We start from the raw sequence: 19,746 nt of genomic DNA on the forward strand, positions 1-19,746 counted from the left end.
CTGACCCCGTGCTGTGCCCCCCCCCCACACACCGTGTCACACAGTGTTAATCCTCAACACTACACACAAAACCCCTGACCACCACCATTCATGATGAATTCATCTTCACTACACCCTTGACCACCACGCAAACCCCCCCCCTCCCCCCCCCACACAAAAACATTACTACGGGGGTCTGGGGGGGGGCGACCCCACACACTATGGGGCAGGTGGGGGGGAGGTATAGTGTGTGGGGGGGAGGAGGAGGAAGGCTCTTCCATAAACATTGGCAATGATGAGGGGGACACCTAGTGTGTGGGTCAGCCCCTGCACCTAGTGTGTGGGTCAGCCCCTGCACCTAGTGTGTGGGTCAGCCCCTGCACCTAGTGTGTGGGTCAGCACCTGCACCTAGTGTGTGGGTCAGTACCCGCACCTAGTGTGTGGGTCAGCCCCTGCACCTAGTGTGTGGGTCAGCCCCTCCACCTAGTGCGTGGGTCAGCACCTGCACCTAGTGTGTGGGTCAGCACCTGCACCTAGTGTGTGGGTCAGCCCCTCCACCTAGTGTGTGGGTCAGCCCCTGCACCTAGTGTGTGGGTCAGCCCCTCCACCTAGTGTGTGGGTCAGCCCCTGCACCTAGTGTGTGGGTCAGCACCTGCACCTAGTGTGTGGGTCAGTACCTGCACCTAGTGTGTGGGTCAGCACCTGCACCTAGTGTGTGGGTCAGCACCTGCACCTAGTGTGTGGGTCAGTACCTGCACCTAGTGTGTGGGTCAGCACCTGCACCTAGTGTGTGGGTCAGCACCTGCACCTAGTGTGTGGGTCAGCCCCTGCACCTAGTGTGTGGGTCAGCCCCTCCACCTAGTGTGTGGGTCAGCCCCTGCACCTAGTGTGTGGGTCAGCCCCTGCACCTAGTGTGTGGGTCAGCCCCTGCACCTAGTGTGTGGGTCAGCACCTGCACCTAGTGTGTGGGTCAGTACCCGCACCTAGTGTGTGGGTCAGCACCTGCACCTAGTATGTGGGTCAGCCCCTCCACCTAGTGCGTGGGTCAGCACCTGCACCTAGTGTGTGGGTCAGCACTTGCACCTAGTGTGTGGGTCAGCCCCTCCACCTAGTGTGTGGGTCAGCCCCTGCACCTAGTGTGTGGGTCAGCCCCTCCACCTAGTGTGTGGGTCAGCCCCTGCACCTAGTGTGTGGGTCAGCACCTGCACCTAGTGTGTGGGTCAGTACCTGCACCTAGTGTGTGGGTCAGCACCTGCACCTAGTGTGTGGGTCAGCACCTGCACCTAGTGTGTGGGTCAGTACCTGCACCTAGTGTGTGGGTCAGTACCTGCACCTAGTGTGTGGGTCAGCACCTGCACCTAGTGTGTGGGTCAGCCCCTGCACCTAGTGTGTGGGTCAGCCCCTGCACCTAGTGTGTGGGTCAGCCCCTCCACCTAGTGTGTGGGTCAGCCCCTCCACCTAGTGTGAGGGTCAGCCCCTGCACCTAGTGTGTGGGTCAGCCCCTCCACCTAGTGTGTGGGTCAGCCCCTCCACCTAGTGTGTGGGTCAGCACCTGCACCTAGTGTGTGGGTCAGCCCCTGCACCTAGTGTGTGGGTCAGCACCTGCACCTAGTGTGTGGGTCAGCACCTGCACCTAGTGTGTGGGTCAGCCCCTCCACCTAGTGTGTGGGTCAGTACCTGCACCTAGTGTGTGGGTCAGCACCTGCACCTAGTGTGTGGGTCAGCACCTGCACCTAGTGTGTGGGTCAGCCCCTGCACCTAGTGTGTGGGTCAGCACCTGCACCTAGTGTGTGGGTCAGCACCTGCACCTAGTGTGTGGGTCAGCCCCTGCACCTAGTGTGTGGGTCAGCACCTGCACCTAGTGTGTGGGTCAGCACTTGCACCTAGTGTGTGGGTCAGCACCTGCACCTAGTGTGTGGGTCAGCACCTGCACCTAGTGTGTGGGTCAGCCCCTCCACCTAGTGTGTGGGTCAGTACCTGCACCTAGTGTGTGAGTCAGCACCTGCACCTAGTGTGTGGGTCAGCACCTGCACCTAGTGTGTGGGTCAGCACCTGCACCTAGTGTGTGGGTCAGCACCTGCACCTAGTGTGTGGGTCAGTACCTGCACCTAGTGTGTGAGTCAGCACCTGCACCTAGTGTGTGGGTCAGCCCCTCCACCTAGTGTGTGGGTCAGTACCTGCACCTAGTGTGTGGGTCAGCCCCTCCACCTAGTGTGTGGGTCAGCCCCTCCACCTAGTGTGTGGGTCAGCACCTGCACCTAGTGTGTGGGTCAGCCCCTGCACCTAGTGTGTGGGTCAGCACCTGCACCTAGTGTGTGGGTCAGCACCTGCACCTGGTGTGTGGGTCAGCCCCTCCACCTAGTGTGTGGGTCAGTACCTGCACCTAGTGTGTGAGTCAGCCCCTCCACCTAGTGTGTGAGTCAGCACCTGCACCTAGTGTGTGGGTCAGCCCCTCCACCTAGTGTGTGGGTCAGCACCTGCACCTAGTGTGTGAGTCAGCACCTGCACCTAGTGTGTGGGTCAGCCCCTCCACCTAGTGTGTGGGTCAGCCCCTGCACCTAGTGTGTGGGTCAGCCCCTGCACCTAGTGTGTGGGTCAGACCCTGCACCTAGTGTGTGGGTCAGCCCCTCCACCTAGTGTGTGGGTCAGCCCCTGCACCTAGTGTGTGGGTCAGCCCCTGCACCTAGTGCGTGGGTCAGCCCCTGCACCTAGTGTGTGGGTCAGCCCCTGCACTTAGTGTGTGGGTCAGCCCCTGCACCTAGTGCGTGGGTCAGCCCCTGCACCTAGTGCGTGGGTCAGCCCCTGCACTTAGTGTGTGGGTCAGCCCCTGCACCTAGTGCGTGGGTCAGCCCCTCCACCTAGTGTGTGGGTCAGTACCTGCACCTAGTGTGTGAGTCAGCACCTCCACCTAATGTGCAGGTGAGCACCTCCACTTAGTGTGCAGGTAAGCACCTCCACCTAGTGTGCAGGTGAGTACCTCCACCTAGTGTACTGGTGATCACCTCCACCTAGTGTGCAGGTCAGGAGCTCCACCTGGTGTGCAGCAGGTTAGGAGCTCCACCTAGTGTCTCTCTCTCTCTCCCACTCTCCTCCTTCATCTGTCCCACTTCATCTTCATTTGTCTCAACGCTTCAATTCCTCTCTTTCATTCTCTCTACAATGTATGGTCGATGTATGGTCGTTTTCTTTCCAGGTTATGACGGTACACCAGCACTCGCTCATCCTGGAAGTCTATACAGTGACACAAAAGTTTTAAGAAGAAATCACTTGACGTCTTGAAAGACTCTCTCTCTCTCTCTCTCTCTCTCTCTCTCTCTCTCTCGCACCTAATTCATATATCTACATCCTCCCCGCCATCTCTCTTTCTCACACATCATTATTTTCCCCCTCCTCTTACACCTATCACCCAGTCTCTCTCTCTCTCTCTCTCTCTCTCTCTCTCTCTCTCTCTCTCTCTCTCCCCTCTCCCTACCGCCACTTGGGCAGTATAATTGCTGGGTCGGTGTGAATTTTGAGGTGGTCGACTGTGGGACACCTCTCTCTCTCTCTCTCTCTCTCTCTCTCTCTCTCTCTCTCTCTCTCTCTCTCTCTCTCTCTCTCTCTCTCCAGTCCCCTGGTGTCGAAGGAAGGAGATCCTTTGGATGACCTGGGTCATTCTGGGGTCAGTCTCAGTAACATGTGTCGAATGGCCATTCAACATGTCGATATATATATATATATATATATATATATATATATATATATATATATATATATAAAACGTTCGTAAAGTTAATTCCATTATTTTCTCACATATTGATCCTCTTCTGCAGTTTTGGTATGAGTCATACAGCCTATCGCTCACTATCTTAGATAAAAAGATAACTTATCTCTTGTTTATCCCAGTTATCTTTCCATCGCCCTAATAAATAGTTCATTTATTCCCTTGTGGCCAAGTAGGGAACCACACCATTCCAAAAAGGAAATGGACGACATCTCTATCAATTTTTCAGTATGATAATAATATCATTAATAATGATTACAATAATACTAATAGTAATAATAATAATAATAATAATAATAATAATAATAATAATAATAATGATAATAATATCATTAATAATGATTACAATAATACTAATAGTAATAATGATAATAATAATAATAATAATAATAATAATAATAATAATAATGATAATAATAATAATAATAATGATAATAATAATGATAATAATAATAATAATAATGATAATAATAATGATAATAATAATAATAATAATAATGATAATAATAATAATAATAATAATAATAATAATAATAATAATAATAATAATAATACTAATTGTAGGAAGTAGAGGCAGGTATAGCTAAAATAAGCAGAATTATATGAAGAAAAAACAAAAAACATTAGAAAATGCAAATGAGGGGGAAGTAAACACCCTCACAAACACTTCCTTTATCACAGAAAATGAGTCTACAGTCCCCTCACTCCCTTTCCCACCCCTTACACACAAGAAAGAAAACGAGAAATGGTGTGAGCACTAACCGGAAATTTGAGAACCATTTAACAAGCTGGGCTGTGTTATTCTTGTTAAATTTGATGTCTGGAAAATAAGTCTTGAGCACCGAGGATGAAGGATACCGGACGTAGAAGAACATCAACTTCGCTTTACGAAGATGCATCGGGGTCAAGGTGCTGGAGTGTGCTGAAGTTAAGGGAAAAGAAGAAAACCAACCATGTAAACACACACACACACAAACAAACAAACATGTCAATAGAGAATGGGGTTAAATATGAGTTCATGTCATCCCAGTGTACCAGTGAACGGGGTTTGGATCAGTCCCCGTTGGATGGTTGTGAGTTTGTAACATTATCCCAATGAAAGAAAATGGTATGCTAACGACATTCTCCTTTGGTAGGCAACGGTAATGTCATACTTCCCGTTTTCTGACGAAGGGGAATGAGTTAAATTCTACGTTCGGCAGAATACAGGAGTATACCATTCTCCAGCGACTAGAAAATGGGAATCATTATAGTTCAACAGAGAATGGGAATATGGTAATTTTTCACCCCCCCCCAACTACCCTAAGATTCTCATAACAGTATTTAACAAGCAGCCCCGTTCATTAGTAACTGGGATGTGGGTTCATCTTATGTATATATGCTTCGCAGTGACGTACACAGCCTACATACGGCAAATCAAAGATCCAATTTATGATATCAAATGACAAAGTTGAGAGACACTGATCAATGCATTATGTGCTGAGGGAAAAAGCTAACCAAAGATGAATCTTTAAGATTATCGTAAAAGTTTTAGGTGATCCGTCCAATGTTACGTGCTAAGAACACTGGGACGTCACCATATACAGGGAACAGAAAGCTGTCTTAATCTCAAACATGTGCATTAAATTCTTTATATACATATATTATATAAGAGAAGTGAAGAAGTCTAGCCAGGCAGTTGAAATAAATTTGCTAGAGTCATGCAGTAATAACAGGAGCGCTGGTTAGGAATGGTTAGGTGGGGGGGTTTAGGGGGCCAAGATGGTATATGGGTGAGGGTGTGTGAGGTGAGGGTGTGTGAGGTGAGGGGGTGAGGTGAGGGAGTGTGAGGTGAGGGTGTGTGAGGTGAGGGTGTGAGGCGAGGGGTGTGAGGTGAGGGTGTGTGAGGTGAAGGTGTGTGAGGTGAGGGGCTGTGTGAGGTGAAGGTGTGTGTGAGGTGAGGGGTGTGAGGTGAGGGGGTGTGTGAGGTGAGGGTGTGAGAGGTGAAGGTGTGTGAGGTGAGGGGCTGTGTGAGGTGAAGGTGTGTGTGAGGTGAGGGGGTGTGTGGTGAGGGTGTGTGAGGTGAAGGTGTGTGTGAGGTGAGGGTGTGAGGCGAGGGGTGTGAGGTGAGGGGTTTAAGGTATGGTTCAAGATGATTGAGGGAGGAGGATGAGGAGGAAGGAGGATGAGGAGGGAGGAGGATGAGGAGGGAGGAGGATGAGGAGGGAGGAGGAGCTGGAGAGTGGGTGCGAGCTACCTCAGAAGGTTTCTGTCTTTCGCTCAATAACACAACAACTGTCACACAACAATCTGAGGCCAGTGTCTCCCTATGCCCATCACCGGCGGATAATGAGCTAATTGGCCAGTTAGGTATGAATAATTGAGGAATTAATCAGACTATGAAGAGACAAGGTGGGAGACGTACGCCTCCCACCTTGTGCCGGAGGGAAGGTACGTGTCCAGGTTGGCTGACGAGGGAGTGACACACACACACGACCCCACGTCTCCTCCCAACATCCCTGGCTGACACAGGACGGAGCACGGCGCGGTGGAGGGAGAAGACACAAAGTTGTGACCCCGTGAGGGGAAGAGAAGGGGGAAGGAGAAGGGGGAAAAGAGGGGGGTGGAAGAAGGGAGGTTATCAAGGTGTACAACCCCGCTTGATGCTATCACGAAAGACTTAAAAGGGCGGTGGACGTGGGGACGTCCAAGGATCATCAGGCCTTAGAAACCTCAGGTTGTGGACAAATAAAAGGGGTTTCCATTCTAAGGCTTCCCCGTAGCGCTGAGCCTCCAGGATTAATTCACAAATAAATCGAAACCAAACAAAAGACGACAAGCGTCCTGAGCTCTCCCTTGTGTTTACTTTTTGTGGTTGTTGATTCTCGAAGAGTTCTGTTTCTTGGTACAGTTTTGTTCGTCCCTCGACAACGCACGCCATTCGTCTCTGACTTATGCCCAAACCAATATGAAAAACATTCTGTCACCTGATTGGCTAAACTGTGGCGAATCACAGGGTCTCTTACAAGGTTTCGAGCGCCAAATAAGATCTTGAGTCGACCCCAAATCCAATTAGGAAGTGAGAGTGTAGCCTCGCCCTGTAGACGTCGGCGAACCGCAAGTCGGATCGTCCGGAATAAGAGAAGGATCGAGTGCGACAGAAGCCCCACAGTGAGCGGAGGGCGACGAATCACACATCTGACCCTCTTTGTCTCTGCTTTACAATGGAATCCTACCCGGCCACTTCCTCCACAGAACTACTGGATTGCTTTCCATGAGATGCTCCTCTTGCCATCTTTTTCTCTCCTGGAACGTTAGCAGAACCCAACTCCTTCTATGAGTCGATTTACGAATGTCGAAGCACCGAGCGAGTGAAGCGAGATAGCGCGAAGCAGGATCACAAAACTGGGTCTTGAAACCCGAGCTTGCCACAAGCCCTTCCTCCTGGCCAAACCTTACTTCCGTCCACGTCTACATTACCCGAGATGATCCATAGATTAGCCACGAGTCACTGCGGATCCTCAAGATTATTGACACAAAAGACTTCGGGGGTTTCCGTCTCCGCTGCCGGAGTCTGAACCGGTGTGTGTGTGTGTGTGTGTGTCGGACGCAAGACGGAGCAGGGGACGAGACGCAAGCCGTATGAGAAGCCACGGATGGATAGATGGGGGCAATAGAACTGATAGATTTTAATTGATGGGGATGAAGAAGAAGGAGGCGGAGGAAATGAGCGGTGGAAGGAACTAGGAAGGATAGAGAGAGAGAGAGGTTAGGAGAGGATGATGAAGACGGAAGGATAGAGAGAGAGAGAGAGGTTAGGAGAGGATGATGAAGACGGAAGAATAGATAGAGAGAGAGAGGTTACGAGAGGATGATGAAGACGGAAGGATAGAGAGAGAGGTTAGAAGAGGGTGATGAAGACGGAAGAATAGAGAGAGAGAGAGAGGTTAAGAGAGGATGATGAAGACGGAAGGATAGAGAGAGAGAGAGAGGTTAGAAGAGGATGATGAAGACGGAAGGATAGAAAGAGAGGTTAGGAGAGGATGATGAAGACGGAAGGATAGAGAGAGAAGTTAGGAGAGGATGACGAAAACAGAAGGATAGAGTTCGGTGTGGACTGGATGGTGGCTGGCTTGGGGACGTCATGTGGGAGGTGGTGGTATTGTGTGAGTGGAGGACTGGCTCAGGCTTGGGGCTCGGCCTGGCCTGGCTTCCTCGACGTAGCTTTGTTCACAAGGCATCAGGAAGACGAGGGAAACTGACGAGTGTGGAGACGACCAGAGACACATAGACGTCCCAGAGGGAGAGGTGGACGAGTGAGTAATGAGTGATCAACACGAGTGACCACCGGGAGTAATGAACGATCAACATTACTCAATGAGGAGGGAAGGTACTTGACCAACTCATTAGAGTAGATGACCGGTCTGGTCTCAAGTGTTTTCTACGTGCCCTTCAACCCGGCCGTCAAGACATGAATCATATAATTAGGTCCGCCAAGGACAGATTGGCCCAGCAGGCCAAGTTAACCTTTCTGACCCCTTGATATAAACGCTACAATCGGGTCACCCTCACGCCCCCACGCGATGGACCATTCCCGAGTAATACCCGCCCCTAAGGAGTTTAGTCTTAAAGGCGAGAATGCCAGATGTGGGTTCGTTTTACAGGTGTGTGTGTGTGTGTGTGTGTGTGTGTGTGTGTCTATCCACAGGTGTCGGAGGCTAAGTGGCGAATCGAAGTGACCTTTCGTTACAGAAGAAGATGTACCTTCTGCTTGGCTGTACCGTTATGATCAACTGTACCCTCTGGTACATCTGTACCCCGACGGTACACCTGTACCCCGACGGTACATCTGTACCCCGACGGTACACCTGTACCCCGACGGTACACCTGTACCCCGACGGTACATCTGTACCCCGACGGTACACCTGTACCCCGACGGTACATCTGTACCCCGACGGTACATCTGTACTCCCACGGTACATCTGTACCCCAACGGTACATCTGTACCCCCACGGTACACCTGCACCCCGACTGTACATCTGTACCCCGACGGTACACCTGTACCCCGACGGTACATCTGTACCCCGACGGTACACTGTACCCCGACGATACATCTGTACCCCGACGGTACACCTGTACCCCGACGGTACACCTGTACCCCGACGGTACATCTGTACCCCGACGGTACATCTGTACCCCGACGGTACACCTGTACCCCGACGGTACACCTGTACCCCGACGATACACCTGTACCCCGACGGTACATCTGTACCCCGACGGTACATCTGTACCCCGACGGTACACCTGTACCCCGACGGTACACCTGTACCCCGACGGTACACCTGTGCCCCGACGGTACACCTGTACCCCGACGGTACACCTGTACCCCGACGGTACATCTGTACCCCGACGGTACACCTGTACCCCGACGGTACACCTGTACCCCGACGGTACATCTGTACCCCGACGGTACATCTGTACCCCGACGGTACATCTGTACCCCGACGGTACATCTGTACCCCGACGGTACACCTGTACCCCGACGGTACATCTGTACCCCGACGGTACATCTGTACCCCGACGGTACACTGTACCCCGACGGTACACCTGTACCCCGACGGTACATCTGTACCCCGACGGTACATCTGTACCCCGACGGTACATCTGTACCCCGACGGTACACCTGTACCATGATTTAACGACCTGTGATAACATCCACCTTCAACATAGGGAGTTTGAGCGCAGCTGTGCAGGTGGACGCACGTGAATTTGAACGCACGTGGTGGAAATTAGACTTTGGGCCAGGTACACGTGCCGGTGGCTGTTTCCACGCGTTGTGGAGGAGCGAGGCTACGTTCACGTGATGGCCATAGGGACAGGGTTACGTGCACGTGATGGCCACAGGGACAGGGTTACGTGCACGTGATGGACATAGAATCAGGGTTACGTGCACGTGATGGCCACAGGGATAAAGTCACGTGCAAGGAATGAGGGAGAAAGATAAGGCTATGTGCACGACTTGGGTAGAAAGACGAGGGTACGTGCATACTGCCCGTCATGACCACCACACTAGCACGTGGCGAACACCCCGTGGTGAAACACGTGGCGAACACACCGTCCTAGTGTACCACGTGGTTGTTCTTACCCTCCCTCCCTCCCCCCCCTGACACAGACAACCATGGCAACCTCCCCTCCACCACAACCCCACCACAACCCCACCACAACCCCACCCCAACCCCACCACAACCCCACCACAACCCCACCCCAACCCCACCCCAACCCCACCACAACCCCACCACAACCCCACCCCAACCCCACCACAACCCCACCCCAACCCCACCACAACCCCACCCCAACCCCACCACAACCCCACAACAACCCCACCCCAACCCCACCACAACCCCACCACAACCCCACGTCAACCCCACCCCAACCCCACCACAACCCCACCACAACCCCACCACAACCCCACGTCAACCCCACCACAACCCCACCACAACCCCACCACAACCCCACCCCAACCCCACCACAACCCCACCACAACCCCACCACAACCCCACCACAACCCCACCACAACCCCATCACAACCCCACGTCAACCCCACCACAACCCCACCACAACCCCACCCCAACCCCACCACAACCCAACCACAACCCCACCACAACCCCACGTCAACCCCACCACAACCCCACCCCAACCCCACCACAACCTCACCACAACCCCACCACAACCCCACGTCAACCCCACGTCAACCCCACCACAACCCCACCACAACCCCAACATTCATCTCCCTCCGTCATGACCGTAATCCAACACCATGTTTACCATACACATATAAACATGACTTCCAAAACCTGTTATCATAATTACAATCATCATTCAACCTCAAACATTTTATCTTCTCTCACTCGAAATTCAACCCTTAAGAACCCATTATCATCAACTCCATATGATAATTCCTTATATTGTATCCATGGCAGCCCCTTATACTACATTACAGATAACACCTTATCTTTTCCTTTGATAAACCACGTCTCTAAACCCTGAAAATTCCTTATCTTACATCATTAATCCCCCTTTTTTCCCATTCTAGAAAACCCCTTTATCTTTATCCTCAAGAATATCTTATCTTTCCCCTTCTCACCCTTTTACAACACGTTATCTCTCCCCTCGACACTTCCTTATCTGCCTCTTATCTTTGACCTCTCTTATCTTCCCAAATACAACCCCTTATCTTATATATTTTCCTAGTCCTTCACAACACTTTATCTTTCCCCTAACAACCTGTTATCTTTCCCCTAACAACCTGTTATCTTTCCCCTAACAACCTGTTATCTTTCCCCTAACAACCTGTTATCTTTCCCCTGACAAACTCTTATCTTTCACCCTTGATAACGTCTTATCTTTCACCCTTGATAACGTCTTATCTCTCCCTTGATAACGTCTTATCTTAGACCCCTAACAGCTCCCCTTTTTATCTAACAACCTAATTGCCAACTGCTTGTTCATCAGTCAACACCAGCTGCCCACACCCGACACATCCCACCCACCCCTGTGACTACAGATGGTGCACACGCCCACGGCGGAATAGCCCCGCCCACAAGACCACGCCCACAGTGTACGCCCACGGAGGATGATCCTTTGTCCACCCCTTCTCACCCACCACACCCACGTGAACTAACTCCGCCCATCAAACACGCCCATAGTGAAATAACTTCATACTCTGTCTACGCTCACAGTTGAAATTACTCCCCCCACGCCCACATGAGATAGCTCCGCCCATCATGAGATAGCTCCGCCCATCATGAGATAGCTCCGCCCATCATGAGATAGCTCCGCCCATTATGAGATAGCTCCGCCCATCATGAGATAGCTCCGCCCACACGGAATAGCTTTTGACCACAAAGGATACCTCTAAACTCCGCCCTTGGGCCACACCTACAAGAAATAGCTCCAGTTTCGTCCACGCCCACAAGCGATAGCTCCACCCTCTGTCCACTCCTAAACGAGATAGCTCCGCCCTCCGTCCACGCCCACCGTTCACGCCCACACATCTCACGCCGCCTCCCGACACCTTAGGAGAGAATCAATAATGACTTAATCCGAGAGGACCTGGGCCGCCCAGGTGGCTAACCACCAAACCGCTGGCTGGGTCGCATGGGGGGGGGGGGGGAGAGAGAGAGAGAGAGAGGAGAGAGAGAGAGAGAGAGAGAGAGAGAGAGAGAGAGAGAGAGAGAGAGAGAGAGAGAGAGAGAATGAGAACAACAAAACCATAATGAAATAACTTAATTTTATCAGAGTTTGCCGGTGATTTCGGAGAATGACATGAAGATAATGATAGAAATGGTGCAAGAGATGAAGGAAGAGATAGAAGGAAATGAAGACAATGATAGAGACAATGATATATATATATATATATATATATATATATATATATATATATATATATATATATATATATATATATATATATATATATATATATTCCTATGAGTCCACGGGGAAAATGAAACACGAAAAGTTCCAAGTGCACTTTCGTGTAATAATCACATCATCAGGGGAGACACAAGAGAGAAATATAACAGTCAGTTGATATACATCGAAGAGATGTGATTATTACACGAAAGTGCACTTGGGAACTTTTCGTGTTTCATTTTTCCCCGTGGACTCATAGGAATATCTTAACCACGCGCAAAATTGTGATCCTTTCCAATATATATATATATATATATATATATATATATATATATATATATATATATATATATAGGGAAGGCCGGTGGATAGCGAGGGGAAGATGAGGAGAAGGAAGAAGGAGAGATATGGAAATAATTATGAGAATGGGAAATGAATTTGTGAAGACAATATGAGATAAGGAGATAGATAGATAAATGGATAGATAGATAGACACATACATAAATAGGTGAATAGCTAGATAGAAAGATAGATAGATAGAGATAGATAGGTAGATAGATAGATAGAGATAGAGATAGAGATAGAGAGAGAGATAGATAGAGAGAGATAGATAGATAGATAGATAGATAGATAGAGAGAGAGAGAGAGAGAGAGAGAGAGAGAGAGAGAGAGAGAGAGAGAGAGAGAGAGAGAGAGAGAGAGAGAGAGAGAGAGAGAGAGAGAGAGAGAGAGAGAGAGAGAGAGAGATGCATTTCAAAATTCAAAGCGTGGGATAACATGTAAACAAACCTTGACTGCTAACACAGCAGAGGCCGGTTTAACTACCACTACCCCCCCCACCCCCCGGACCCCCCCTACACAAGTTTAACCCCCCCTTAAGACAACCCCCCTCCCCCTCCCCCCCCTCCCCTCGCCCCCCGGGTGCTAGGCCCCAGAGAGACACACAACCCCCCCCCGCCCCCTCCCCCCCATAGAAACAACCAATAGAAACACACCAGGACTAAACTACCCTCATGATGGTTGTTCAACCAGGTGATTGCTGGCTGTTGGCCGAGCTAACGGGGGGGGGGGGGGGATCAGGCAACGTCGGGGGATGGGGGGAAGGGGGATGAGAGGAAGGGGGGGGCGATGGGAGGGTAAAGAAAACGATGGCCAGCTAGAGAAGACGGGAGGAGAGGGGGGGGGGGGAGGAGGCCCCCGCCCCCCCCGGCCACTTTGGGGATGGGGAGGAAGGAAGGGGGACGGGGCGCTAGACCGACGGAAGGGGTAAGAGAAAAATTGATCTGAGGATGGAATGGGTGGAATGGGCCTCGCGTGGCCAGAGCGAACAGAAATGGGAAAGACGTCGACTGAAAAGTGAGAGAGAGAGAGAGAGAGAGAGAGAGAGAGAGAGAGAGAGAGAGAGAGAGAGAGAGAGAGAGAGAGAGAGAGACGTGAAGGAAGAGATGGGAGTAATTGTATGGGAAGAATGATTAGCGAGAGGGCAGAGGAAAAATAATGAGGGAGAATGAGAAAATAATGTAGAAGGAGGAGGAGGAAGAGGAAGAGGAGGAGGAGGAGGAGGAGGAAAAGGAGGAGGAGGAGGAGGAGGAGGAGGAAGAGGAGGAAGAGGAGGAGGCGCTGGAGGAGGAGGAGGAGGAGGAGGAGGAGGAGGAGGCGCTGGAGGAGGAGGAGGAGGAGGAGGCGCTGGAGGAGGAGGAGGAGGGAAGACGAGAGGAAGAGAAGATGCGGGTACCGACTTCCTGCATGGGGGAGGGTGAGGGGAGGATGGGTGTTACTGATACCTGTACAGCTCTCGTGTCTGGGGAAGGGGAAGGGGATGGGAAAGGAAGGGGAGAGGAAGGGGAAGGGAAAGGGAAGGGGAAGGGGAGAGGAAGGGGAGAGGAAGGGGAAGGGAGAGGAAGGGGAAGGGGAGAGGAAGGGGAATGGGAGAGGAAGGGGAAGGGAAGGGGAAGGGAAGGGGATGGGAGAGGAAGGGGTTAAACAGGGGGACACTTGACCAATACAAACATACAAACGAAACACAAAAAAAAAGGAAAAGAAGAAGACCAAGAGGGAGGTAAAATGGACAAGACGAGAGTGAAGAAAACGTAGATCGGGCGGGACGTGAGTAATGAACATGGGGGTCGGGTCGGGGCGGGGCGGGGCGGGGCGGGGCGGGGCGCTGGTGAAGCAAATAATATGATAAAGAGAAGACATGTAGGAAACACTGATGAATGATGGGGTACTGGGGGAAGGGGCTCAGTACTGGGGCTACTGGGGACAACTGGGCTGCATAATGTGATGGGGTACACATGGGTTAATGTGATGGGGTGCAAAGGGGTTAATGTGATGGGGTGCACAGGGGTTAATGTGATGGGGTGCACAGGGGTTAATGTGATGGGGTGCACAGGGGTTAATGTGATGGGGTGCACATGGGTTAATGTGATGGGGTGCACATGGGTTCATGTGATGGGTACATTGTGGTCTGTGACAGAAAACATAGAGGGTGCACTGGAATTAATGTGATGGGAAGCGCTATGACCACTAGGATTAATAATGTGATGGGAATATAGATTTCCTAATGGACTGGGTTGCATTGGGGTATAATGTGACGAGGAAAAATGGGGTTTAATGTGATGGGAAGCATATGGAATTACTGTGATGGGAACAATTGGGAGTTTATGTGATGGGAAGTCCTGGCATTGAAAATGTAATGAGGGAACCGGGACCATTAATGGGGTGGAGAGAACCAGGGTTTCCTGTGATGGGGAGTAATGGGGTTTAATGTGATGGGGTGGACTGGGGATGTGATGATGAATACTGGATGTACTGATGTGATGGGGGTACATCAAGGACAGGGGTTAATGTGATGGGAAGCACTGGGGTTAATGTGATGGGAAGCACTGGGGTTAATGTGATGGGAAGCACTGGGGTTAATGTGATGGGAAGCGCTGAGGTTAATGTGATGGGAAGCACTGGGGTTAATGTGATGGGAAGCACTGGGGTTAATGTGATGGGAAGCGCTGAGGTTAATGTGATGGAAAGCACTGGGGTTAGTGTGATGGGAAGCACTGAGGTTAATGTGATGGGAAGCATCAGGGGGCTAATGTGATGGGAAACACGGGTTAATATGATGGGAAACACGGGTTAATATGATAGGAAGCACTGGGGTCAATGTGATGGGAAGCACTGAGGTTAATGTGATGGGAAGCACTGTGGTTAATGTGATGGGAAGCACTGTGGTTAATGTGATGGGAAGCGCTGGGGTTAATGAGATGGGAAGCACTGAGGTTAATGTGATGGGAAGCATCAGGGGGTTAATGTGATGGGAAACACGGGTTAATATGATAGGAAGCACTGGGGTTAATGTGATGGGAAGCACTGGGGTTAATGTGATGGGAAGCACTGGGGTTAATGTGATGGGAAGCACTGGGGTTAATGTGATGGGAAGCACTGGGATTACTGTGATGGGAAACAATCGGGGTTCACAATAGGGAAAGCTTGGGGTTAATAATGATGGGATGCACTGGGATAATAATGATGGGATGCACTGGGATAATAATGATGGGAAGCACTGGGATAATAATGATGGGAAGCAATGAGGTTAAAATGATGGGAAGGACAGGAGTAAATATGATGGGAAGGAATGGGGTTACTATTTTGATGGGAAGTACTGGGGTTAATGTGATGGGGAGCACTGTGATTACTATTTTGATGGGAAGCACTGGCGTTAATGTGATAGGAGGCATCAGTTACTATTTTGATGGGAAACACTGGAGTTAATGTGATGGGATGCACTGGGGTTACTATTTGGTAGGAAGCACTAGAGTTAATGTGATGGGGAACACTGGAGTTAATGTGACGGGAAGCACCTTTTGATATATGGAAGGGAAGGAATGGGGTCAGTATTTTGATGGGAAGCACTGGGACTACTAATTTGATGAGATACACTGGAGTTAATGAGATGGGAAACACTGGTGATATTTTGATGGGGAGAACTAGATTTGACATGATGGGAAGCACTGGGGCTGTATGTGATGGGAAGCACTAGATTTGATATGATGGGAAGCACAGGGGTTGTATGTGATGGGAAGCACTAGATTTGGTATGATGGGAAGCACTGGGACTGTATGTGATGGGAAGCACTAGATTTGATATGATGGGAAGCACTGGGGTTGTACGTGATGGGAAGCACTGGGGTTATATGTAATGGGGAGCACTGGGGTTAATGTGATGGGAAGCACTGGGATTGATATGATGGGGAGCACTAGGGTTAATGTGATGGGAAACACTGGGGTTAATGTGATGGGAAGCACTAGGTTAATGTGATGGGAAGCACTGGGATTGATATGATGGGGAGCACTAGGGTTAATGTGATGGGAAACACTGGGGTTAATGTGATGGGAAGCACTAGGGTTAATGTGATGGGAAGCACTGGGATTAATATGATGGGGAGCACTAGGGTTAATGTGATGGGAAACACGGGGGTTAATGTGATGGGAAACACGGGGGTTAATGTGATGGGAAACACTGGGGTTAATGTGATGGGAAGCACTGGAGGTTAATGTGATGGAAAGCACTGAGGTTATATGTGATGGGAAGCACTGGGGTTAATGAGAAGGAGAGCACTGGGGTTTATGTGATGGGAAACACTGGAATTAATGTGATGGGAAGCACTGGGGTTAATGTGAAGGGAAGCACTGGGGGTTAATGTGATGGAAAGTACTGGATTATATGTGATGGGTAGCACTGGAGTTATATGTGATGGGAAGCACTCTAGTTAATGTGATGGAGAACACTGGGGTTTATGTGATGGGAAACACTGGGCTTATATATGTGACGGGAGGCACTGGGCTTATATGTGATGGGAACCACTTGTTAATGTGGTGGGAAGCACTGGGGTTATATGGGATGGGGAGCACTGAGGTTAATGTGATGGGAAGCACTTGAGTTATAGGTGATGGGAAGCACTGGGGTTATATGTGATGGGATTCGGGAAAGTGAATGGGGAAGAGTGAGGTAATATGTGAAATGGATACATGTGATGGGTACTGACGATATGACATGCTATTCTGACTACCTCTAAGGTAAGAAGGAGGGGCAGAGGTTAAGGTAAGGTGGAGAGGGAAAGGTTAAGGTAAGGACAAGGGAGAAAGGTTACATAGGTTACAGTTACCAGTGTAGGGAAAGGATAAGGTATGGTTAAGGTAACGAGAGGGTAAGGTTAAGGGAAGGAGAGGATAGGCAATGGTAAGATGATGAAGGAAAGGTTAAGGTAAGGAGTTAAGGGAAAGGCAAAGAGCAGACATAAACATTAGGGCAAGGAAATAGATTGCATGAAGAGTGGGGAGGACGACAACATTTGGGGAGCAAGTGAGATATGGGCGTTGTTGACAAATAGGGGGAGAAATGGGGAGCATATTTACATGCAATGGGGATAGTAATGATTCGTTGGGTAAAATTTGGAGACACAGATTACCTTTGGGAGAAAGGTAAGGGGTCCAAGTATGTAACAAGGAAAATGAACATTCATATAAGTCATGTAGGAAATGGTAACATTAATGTTGAATATAATGAACATTAGAACATTCAAGGTAAATTGGGGCGACACTGTAACACTGGGGTATGTAATGGGGGCAAAAATTGGGGTATAAATCATAGAAGAAATGGGGGAACATTAAGGTATACAATAGGAAGCAGAGGTGTGAGGTGGATATAAAGGAATGTCGTTAAGGTAAACTAATGATAGGTCACTTACACGCTGGGCCCAGGTTAGCTTGAAATAGGGAAATAGGGAGTATTAGGATGCATACATGGAGATGGGGACATGGTATATAACATGAAAATTGGGGAGCAAATAAAACATATAATGGGGAAAAAATAAATTGGGGCACGAGGGTATACATAATTGGCAGAGAAGGGAGAAATGGGGTCTCTTGAAACTAATGACAGGGATGGGAATAATGGGGGAATGGGTAAATCTTAAATAAGAAATGGCATAAAGATATCTCAGTGGCACAGCTATGGTTTTTTTTGGATTGAGAGGAACGGATTGCATAGAAAAGAAAGACAAAAATGACATGGACAGAAAAATGGAAGATGCGAAGGCGAAACACACACACACACACACACACACACACACACACACACACACACACACATACACACACACAACACACAGAAAACGAGAAACATACTTAAGACGAGAGACACGGAAGACGGGAAGCATAGAAAACGAGAAGCGGTAGACGAGAAAACACAGAAAACGAGAGACGCGCGTATGTAAGACGGGACACGCATAGAAAACGAGAAGCAGACATGAAAGATGGGAAGCGGACGGAAAGATAAACAGGCAGAAAAGACGAGTTAGCAGCCACGCAAGAGATACACGGGAAGCAAACATGTCGAAAGAGAAAATGGGATGTCGGGGAAGGAAGAGATGGCTACTATGGGAGGAGCAGAACACGGGGGGGAGGAGAAACCTGCCAGGCTAACAAATGACACGTAAGAGATTACTGGAATAACAGGGAGGGAGGGAGAGGGAGGGAGGGAGAGGGAGGGAGAGGGAGGGAGGGAGAGGGAGGGAGGGAGAAGGAGGGAGGGAGAGGAGACAGTGTGGGGGAGAGCAGGGATTATTGGAACAAGGAGTAAAGAGGATTGAGAAACTTGCTATGGGAGGGAGGGAGGGAAAAGGGATTGATGGCGGGAGTTCACAAAACATGGGAGAGAGAGAGAGAGAGAGAGAGAGAGAGAGAGAGAGAGAGAGAGAGAGAGAGAGAGAGAGAGAGAGAGAGAGAGAGGTCACGGGACTGGCAATGTGACCACCCTTGCCTTAATGACCTGGTCTGTGTGGGAGATGGTTTTCCTCAGCAGGTGTGTGTGTGTGTGTGTGTGTGTGTGTGTGTGTGTGTGTGTGTGTGTGTGTGTGGAGATGCTTCTTCCTAGCAGGTGTGTGGGAGATAGTTCTCAACAGATGTGTGTGTGTGGGGGGGTGAGAGATGGGAGGAGGAGGTGGTGGGGGTGGGGAAATTCCAAGTCCTGTGTTAACTTGGTTGGGTGTAACACAATTGGACCACAGAAAATAATGCATAGTGTGAGAGACAGTGGAGTATAGAGGTTGTGAGTATGTTGTGTGTGTGTGAGAGATAATGTAAGAGACAGTGGAGTATAGAGGTTGTGTGTGTGAGAGATAATGTAAGAGACAGTGGAGTATAGAGGTTGTGTGTGTGTGAGAACTAGTGTAAGAGACAGTGGAGTTCAGAGGTTGTCAGTGTGTTGTGTGTGTGAGAGATAGTGTAAGAGACAGTGGACTTCAGAGGTTGTGTGTGTGTGAGACAGTGTAAGAGACATTGGAGTTCAGAGGTTGTGTGTTGTGTGTGTGTGAGAGATGGTGTAAGAGACAGTGGAGTTCAGAGGTTGTGTGTTGTGTGTGTGTGTGAGACAGTGTAAGAGACAGTGGAGTGCAGAGGTTGTGAGTATGTAGTGTGTGTGAGACAGTGTAAGAGACAGTGGAGTTCAGAGGTTGTAAGTGTGTTGTGTGTGTGTGTGAGAGACAGTGGAGTTCAGAGGTTGAGTGTGTTGTGTGTGTGTGTGAGATAGTGTAAGAGACAGTGGGGTTCGGAGGTTGT

General features: G+C 49.8%; 1 protein-coding gene across 9 annotated transcripts in view; it reads right to left on the reverse strand.

The window, feature by feature from the left end:
- The window catches only part of pros (homeobox protein prospero), an 844,893-nt gene that overhangs the window by 25,105 nt on the left and 800,042 nt on the right, over positions 1-19,746 (reverse strand). For 5 of the 9 annotated variants that reach the window (XM_071660582.1, XM_071660580.1, XM_071660581.1 and 2 more), the window contains 3 exons: positions 17,877-17,894; positions 11,664-11,795; positions 4,505-4,664 (listed from right to left, as the gene is read on the reverse strand). In XM_071660582.1, coding sequence (XP_071516683.1) covers positions 4,505-4,664; positions 11,664-11,795; positions 17,877-17,894 — 310 coding nt within the window. The remainder of the gene's footprint in view (positions 1-4,504; positions 4,665-11,663; positions 11,796-17,876; positions 17,895-19,746) is intronic. The other 4 variants (XM_071660583.1, XM_071660585.1, XM_071660587.1 and 1 more) reach the window with 4 other exon arrangements.

Source organism: Panulirus ornatus, chromosome 72 (assembly GCF_036320965.1).
Source record: "Panulirus ornatus isolate Po-2019 chromosome 72, ASM3632096v1, whole genome shotgun sequence".
Taxonomy (NCBI): domain Eukaryota; kingdom Metazoa; phylum Arthropoda; class Malacostraca; order Decapoda; family Palinuridae; genus Panulirus; species Panulirus ornatus.